The sequence below is a fragment of the Palaemon carinicauda genome, unplaced genomic scaffold (genome assembly GCF_036898095.1).
Source record: "Palaemon carinicauda isolate YSFRI2023 unplaced genomic scaffold, ASM3689809v2 scaffold2083, whole genome shotgun sequence".
Classification (NCBI taxonomy): domain Eukaryota; kingdom Metazoa; phylum Arthropoda; class Malacostraca; order Decapoda; family Palaemonidae; genus Palaemon; species Palaemon carinicauda.
The window spans coordinates 11,806-20,000 of NW_027169683.1; the positions used below are offsets into that span (position 1 = coordinate 11,806).

Genomic DNA, 8,195 nt, shown 5'->3' on the forward strand with positions numbered 1-8,195 from the left:
TTATCACCTTTACCTGAGGATAAAGAATTTGTTCCTTGTAGAACTACTAATGAATTTGAACAGTTGTCTAAAATTAGGAGTAAACTTTTAGATATTTACCATCATGAGTTTTTGCAGACCCTTTTAAGCCAGGCGGTTGATAGAAAGGGTAGATATCTCCCTGTAACTCATCATCCTCTAAAACCAGGTGACATTGTTTTAATTAAGGAAGATAATACGAAGATTAACAACTATCCTGTCACGGTCGCCATACGCTGAATTTTAATTTACAAACACCAGGAATTAAATAAGGATAATTAAAATGTGAAAAAAATTAAGTAATTTAATGTATTTGATAAATATCCTAATTCATCCAGTTGCTGATGCGGCAGCTAATACACAAAGTTGAACATCGTGAGGCAAGGGGGAACCGCAATAATTCAGCTTCTTCCAAATACCTTAAATATTACCAAATGTCAAATTACATACTACACAACGATCATAAAAATACATGTAAAAATCAGATTATTATGTGAAGCACGTTATAACACTTGACAAGTTGCATACCTTGGAAATCTTATGTAAATAAATATAAACCCATAGTCCAAACTGGAGTCCACGAAGTAAAATTCATGATATCCCTTTAAAGGGTACGAAGTCGTTACAAAACTGAAAAGGGTACGAACTCGTTACTAAATTGAAAGGTATGAAAAAATATAACATTGAAAAAAGTAAGCGATGATAATTGGAAGTCAAATTTAAATGGGATGGCATTATCCCTCTAAATGATTTCGGACTGACATAAAAAAACTCCCCCTGAGTTTTACAGACCCACCGATATCATCCTGGGACGAAGGCGAAGTACGTGTAGAGATGGGTTGCGATGAAAGAAAGCTTCTTCCTGGTCGGGATTACACAGAAGTTTACATGGCGATAATACTCTTCGTCACTTCAAAGGACATGTAGAAAAAGTTCTTGTCACGTTAACTGTGTAGCTGTACAAAGTGTATTCTTATATCAAGAATAGGAGCTCGAGTTACAAGACCCTTAGCGATGGAATGCTCCTTCGTAACTGCCTTAAAGTTTCCGTCAACCTCAGGAAGAAAGCAAAGCATTAGTGGCTGGTTAGGTTAAAACCAGAAACGGTATTTTCTTTATTATATATTATATTATATCATATTTTGTTTTATATTATATTTTGTTTAAAGTAGCATGGTCACTGGAAGGCAGTTAGCTTAGTTTCAAGTATTTAACTACCCCCTTGGTTGTTAACAGCTCACTGCCTTCCTGCGGCCGTTTCTGGTTTTAACCTAACCAGCCACTAATGCTTTGCTTTCTTCCTGAGGTTGACGGAAACTTTAAGGCAGTTACGAAGGAGCATTCCATCGCTAAGGGTCTTGTAACTCGAGCTCCTATTCTTGATATAAGAATACACTTTGTACAGCTACACAGTTAACGTGACAAGAACTTTTTCTACATGTCCTTTGAAGTGACGAAGAGTATTATCGCCATGTAAACTTCTGTGTAATCCCGACCAGGAAGAAGCTTTCTTTCATCGCAACCCATCTCTACACGTACTTCGCCTTCGTCCCAGGATGATATCGGTGGGTCTGTAAAACTCAGGGGGAGTTTTTTTATGTCAGTCCGAAATCATTTAGAGGGATAATGCCATCCCATTTAAATTTGACTTCCAATTATCATCGCTTACTTTTTTCAATGTTATATTTTTTCATACCTTTCAATTTAGTAACGAGTTCGTACCCTTTTCAGTTTTGTAACGACTTCGTACCCTTTAAAGGGATATCATGAATTTTACTTCGTGGACTCCAGTTTGGACTATGGGTTTATATTTATTTACATAAGATTTCCAAGGTATGCAACTTGTCAAGTGTTATAACGTGCTTCACATAATAATCTGATTTTTACATGTATTTTTATGATCGTTGTGTAGTATGTAATTTGACATTTGGTAATATTTAAGGTATTTGGAAGAAGCTGAATTATTGCGGTTCCCCCTTGCCTCACGATGTTCAACTTTGTGTATTAGCTGCCGCATCAGCAACTGGATGAATTAGGATATTTATCAAATACATTAAATTACTTAATTTTTTTCACATTTTAATTATCCTTATTTAATTCCTGGTGTTTGTAAATTAAAATTCAGCGTATGGCGACCGTGACAGGATTTAGCATTATAGGTTAGGTACGTGATACATAACGTGAATTGCGGTGTGTTCGAGGTTTCTTCCTGGAAGGGGTTGTTATAATTTGCTTATTTCTTTAATCGATTTTTTGCTGTTCAAGAAGAGTTTAGTATACCATTTTTTCGATTCCGTAAGAGAGTTTTTTGTTTACTTGGCAATTGATTTAAAGTTCTTTGTTAACCATTTATGCGGTTCATATTTTGTTTATCCCTTTGCGAATAATTAGTGCGTATTTGAGTGATCCTATTTTCTCGCGTTATTTTGAGCTTTTTGCTTCGTAATAACGTTATTTGTAATAAGTGGTGTTTACTGTTTTGTTTAGAAAATTTTCGTTGTGTATTGCATTAATATACTTATTATATATATATTGGTGCTTGTTTGTTTATTTGTAGTTGTGTATTGTATTAATCATACTTTTTATATATTTTGGTGCCTGTTTTTGTAGTCATAATGGCTGAATTGGTAGTGCTAATTGGTCAGCGTAAGATTATTAGGAAGAAGGTTACAGATTGTGCCAACCGTTCCTCGCAGTACCCTTCATTAGAAAATACTGCTAAAGTATCTGAACGAGGCGTTCTCCTGGATTATAGGAAGCGATTAAGTGATTTGGATTCTAAAATACAGATTCTAAAATTTTCAGGGGAATTTAAAGAGGAGGATTTGGAAGCTGAGCTTTCAGCATGTCAATCTTACCATGATAAGATTTCAGGTATTTTGCCTTTGTTGGATGTAAGTGTAAGTGCTGGAAGCCCTCAACTTTCATTAACTACTGATATTGCTAGGAGTCTTTTGAGGCAACCCACTGCCCCTCTACCCAAATTCCAAAGTAAGGAAGGGGAGGATTTTTTGAAATTCATTAGAGAATTTGAAACCACGACCCAAAGTTTTAATTATCCAGACAGGGACTTGCTCTTACTTTTGAAACAACAAGTAGAAGGTAGGGCTAAATGTTTACTTGGCTCATTGGAGGCCGACAAACAAAGTTACAACGATGCCAAAGACTTATTGACTAAGGCATTTGCCTCGACTGAATTACGAAAATCGGCTGTAATTAAGAAATTAACTTGTCTAAATCTCAAAGAAGGAGAGGACCCTTTTGTCTTCTTTTCAGAACTTAGAAATATAGTCGAAAATATCAAATATTTGCATATTGATGTTGAGGAGGTTGTTAGATATTTTGTTTGGTCTGCAATGAATGATAGATTTAAGTCTCATCTGGTTCATATCACTAATGTGACTCATCCATCATTTCAGCAAATTGTAGATAATTTCTTTACAGCATGTGAAAGGTATGAACAGGGTCAGACGAAAGGTAAATTGTCTGTCAGGGATAAAGTTGTAACTCATTCAAAGCCATTACAGGAAAAGACTAGTGCCATGGCTCTTAAAACTAAGACTGTTCCCGTCAAAGCTTGTAATTTTTGTTCCAAGGTCGGTATTTCTGACAATGATCATTTAAGTTATAAGTGTACTAAGTATGCTACCCCTTCTGATAAAATTTCTTTATTAAATTTGCATAAAGGTTGTGTAAAATGTGGTAATTTCAATCATTTCACTAAAGCATGCAAGTTCAGATTTCGAAGACCCTGTTCACATTGTTCGCAGTATCACATGGAGTATCTTTGTGGGAAACTTAGTCCTGACAGGTGTAATAGTAAAGAAGAGTCTTCCAAGGAAGCAAGCAGTGGGATAGCAGTATTGCCAAATGTTACCACAGGTTCAGTTCTCCCTACTTTCACATTTTGTGTAAATGGTCAAAATAAGCTTTACAGGGGTCTTAAGGATTCAGGGTCACAAAATACTTTTATATCTAGCAAGTTAGCTTCCTCTTGTAATTTAAAGTCTTTGACTAGCAATGTTAAACTTACTGTGAAAGGGTTTAATGGTCAAAAGGAATATTCTACTAGTCTTGTTGAAGTTCCTATAAAGCTGGGGAATGAAATCTTTGCTATTTCTGCTTTAGTTGTACCCTCTATAAACCTGCAATTAAATTTACCTTGTCTTGGTCAGGTAGTTAGTGTAATGCAGAGTAAAAATTTTTTATTTGCTGACAAGCTTTTATCAGCCAGTTCTCAGGGCATTGATGACATTCAGCTTTTGTTAGGAGTAGATTTTTCACATTGTCTTTTGGGAAAAGATGTAGTGATAGGGAGTCCTAATTCGTCTGTGTATATTGAGACTACTTTAGGAATAATGCTTATGGGGAATGTTGATAGGTTCCTAATTAATCTTACTTCACTTAATGGTAAAGATAGTTTAGCCTCGAAACCACTAAGGGGCGAAAATTCTAATGCTGAAAAAGGTGCATATTATAATATTCCTTGCCATTCTTATTTCCTAGCTACTACTGTATCTATTAATGATGAATTTAACGAGCTCAATGACATGACGACAAATTGTTCATTCACTGTACTTTCAGATAAAGGAACTATTATTGATAGGAAACTGCAAGAAGCAACTGATCAAATCCTGAATATGGAGAGCCAATTTTATTTGAACTATGATCAGAAAGTTTACAGTGATGAATCTAATCAGCTCAATAACTCTCTCGTGGATTACACTTTAAGAAATTTGCACACGAGAAGTGATGGACGTATAGTTGTTCCCTTGTTATGGAATGGGAAGGTATCACACCTTCTTTCGAGAAATGAGTCTCTTTCCAAGGCTATTCTTCAATCTAATTTTAAAAAATTACTTCGTAAGAAAGGTTCCTTGCAGTTGGTGGATAACTGCATAAAGGAGCAATTAGATATGGGAATTATTGAACCAATTTTTGACTTGGAAGTATTTAAGGCTGAATACCCTAACTATTCATTCTTACCTCATATGCCAGTTTTTAAGCCAGAAAGGGAAACTACGAAATGTCGCATAGTGTTTCTTTCTAATTTGCAGGAATCCTATAAGAAACTGTCATTGTCTCATAATCAATGTATGTATGCTGGGCCTAACCTAAATCAAAAGCTTTCATCTGCATTTCTTAATATTAGGTTTGATGAAAAAATTTTAATTTTTGATTTGAAAAAAGCTTTCAATATGTTGGCTTTAAGTGAAATTGATCAGTCTAGACTATTGTTCTTTTGGTTTCGGAATGTTAGCGCAGGTGATTACACTCCCGTTGCTTATAAAAATGTCAGGCTTTCATTTGGACTTCGGTGTAGCCCATTTCTTTTGATGACTTCATTATATTTTATGTTAATTTTAACTTCCAGTAATGATTCAAGGATTGATGAACTGAAGAAACTTATTTATGCCTTAATATATATGGATAATGGTGCTATTACCATGAACAGCTCTGATGACCTAAGATGGGCCTATAAGCAGTTAGATGACATATTCAGACCCTTTAAATTTGAAACGCAGCAGCTGATAACCAATGATATTGATCTGCAGTCTGACATAGATCAGTCAGTTCTTACTCCTGAAGTCAATAAATTGTTTGGGCTTGAATGGGATAGACTTTCGGATGATATTTTCACTAGGCCAATTAACCTTGACCCAGGAGCTAACACTAAAAGATTAATTCTTAGGTCCATTGCCTCCCAGTTTGACATTTTTGGTTTCAACTTGCCTTTATTTAACCGATGTAGGCTTTATATGCATAATTTGCAGTGTCAAAAGGGTTTGAATTGGGATCAGACTCTTAACAGTCAACAGCTCAAAGACTGGAGGAATATCTGTAGGCAATGTAATTCATCGCCCCCTCTCAAAGTAACTCGGTTTGTGGGTCGAAGGGATGGTGAGTATAATATAATTGTTTTTACCGATGCCAGTTGTGACATATATGGGTGTGTCATTTATCTACTGAATGTTGAGTCTGGCAAACTTACCTTTGTTAATGCTAAAAATCGGTTGGTTAATACCCAATTGAAAGGTAAATCCATACCATCTTTAGAGATCCACGCCATTAATTTAGGAGTTGAGCAATCTATTGATCTTTATTTGGATCTTGCTGGTCCCAGTTGCATAAAACCTATAAAGGTGACAAAGATTTGTCTTTTTTCAGATTCTTCTTGTGCCCTGCAATGGTTAATAAGTTCTTCTCTTCAACTTAAGAAAATGAACCAATGTTCTACTTTTGTAATGAACAGAATCTATAGCATACAAAAACTTTGTGAAACATATCCGGTTCAATTTGGGTTTATTAATGGCAAGGAAAATCCTGCAGATATGGTAACCAGGTGCACATCATATAAATTGTTGATGAAATCTTGTTTTCTTTCAGGCCCGGACCTGACTAATATTCGGGCACCTGACATGCAGTTCACTATTCCTAAAGAGGGTTATCTTTCAGGAAATTACTTGAATATTTCTAATGTTCCTTTAGTTAAGAGAGAATGCTTGGTTAATATTTCAGATTTTTCAGATTTCAGAAGACTGGTTTTGCTGTACCGTCGGTGTATAATATGCATATACAAATGGAAAGCTAAAGTGAGAAGGGAAGTTAAGGTACAAGAAAAGAATTTTTTCTCTTTAGCTATTGTCCATTTGATTTTATATGATCAACAAAATCACTTTGCTGATGTTTTAGAACATTTTTCCAAAGACTTTACTGCAGTAAAGGATATACCAGGTATAGTTTCTCAGTTGAATGTGTTTGTTGATAACGATGGCATTTTGAGGGTGAAGAGCAAATTTAAGAATGAGAAAAAATTTCCTATTCTATTATCTAGGGACAGCCATTTGACTAAGTTAATTATACTTGATATTCATCATAAATTAGCTCATTCTGGGTGCTATGCTGTTCTCGCTGAACTCAGAAGACACTATTTTATTCCTAGAAATTTTTCATTGGTAAAAAAGATTCTGAGGCAATGTGTTCACTGCAAAAGATTTAACGCAAGACCTGTTAATTTAAATCAAAATTGTTACAGGGAATTCAGGGAAGACCCACCAGCTGTACCTTTCGGCAATATTTTCGTTGATTATATTGGTCCTTTTACAGTTAAGCTGGAGAAAGAAAATATTAAGGTATGGCTATTATGTTTTACTTGCACTTGGTCTCGTGCAGTTAATTTGAAAATTTGCAGAACACTTAGTGTGCCTGATTTTCTTAGGGCATTTTCTATTCATTGCTTCGAATTTGGCATTCCACAGTTGTGCATTAGTGACCTAGGGTCACAAATAGTTGCAGGAGCTAATGTTATAACTTCATTTTTGAATGATCCCCACACTCAATTGTATTTTGAGGAGAGAGGTGTTAAACCTTTGACTTTTCAACAGTATTTTAAAGGGTGTAGTCAGTTAGGCTCCATGGTCGAGGTTTGTGTCAAGTTAACAAAGAGGCTTCTATATGGGTCCATCAAGAACAATATCCTTTCTTTCTTTGATTTTGAGTTTACTGTATGTCAAGTTGTCCACTTGGTAAACAAACGGCCAATATCTTTTAAAGAGACTCTTAGGGATAGTGCAGCGGAAGACCTTCCTGAACCAATAACTCCCGAAATGTTAATAAGAGGGTATGAGCTTTCTTCCCTCAATATCATTCCAGATTTATCACCTTTACCTGAGGATAAAGAATTTGTTCCTTGTAGAACTACTAATGAATTTGAACAGTTGTCTAAAATTAGGAGTAAACTTTTAGATATTTACCATCATGAGTTTTTGCAGACCCTTTTAAGCCAGGCGGTTGATAGAAAGGGTAGATATCTCCCTGTAACTCATCATCCTCTAAAACCAGGTGACATTGTTTTAATTAAGGAAGATAATACGAAGATTAACAACTATCCTCTAGGTCGAATAAAGGAAACTTTCACAAATGATATTGGGGAAACTACGCATGCAAGAGTTTTCAAAGGCCGTACCAGACAAGTTTGTAAACTCCATGTTAATAATCTGATACCTTATCTTTCTTTAGATGATGATGTGGACAAGTCAAATGATTTGCACAACATGGACAAATTATCACCAGCTTCTGAGAGGCCTAAAAGAAAGGCTGCTGTGGAAAGCCGGAGTAAAACATCTGAAATGTTGAATTTATAAACTGATAAATTTAAATTTGTATGTAGTGTAAAT

The 8,195-nt window shown here is 35.3% G+C and overlaps 1 protein-coding gene across 1 annotated transcript in view; it reads left to right on the forward strand.

Moving 5' to 3' along the window:
* The first annotated feature begins 1,989 nt into the window (after nt 1-1,989).
* LOC137635991 (uncharacterized) overlaps nt 1,990-8,195 on the forward strand; it is a 6,968-nt gene continuing 762 nt past the window's right edge. Inside the window, exon 1 of the mRNA XM_068368446.1 lies at nt 1,990-8,195. This exon is cut by the window's right edge and continues 533 nt beyond it. Coding sequence (XP_068224547.1) covers nt 2,634-8,162 — 5,529 coding nt within the window. The 5' untranslated portion in view covers nt 1,990-2,633 and the 3' untranslated portion in view covers nt 8,163-8,195.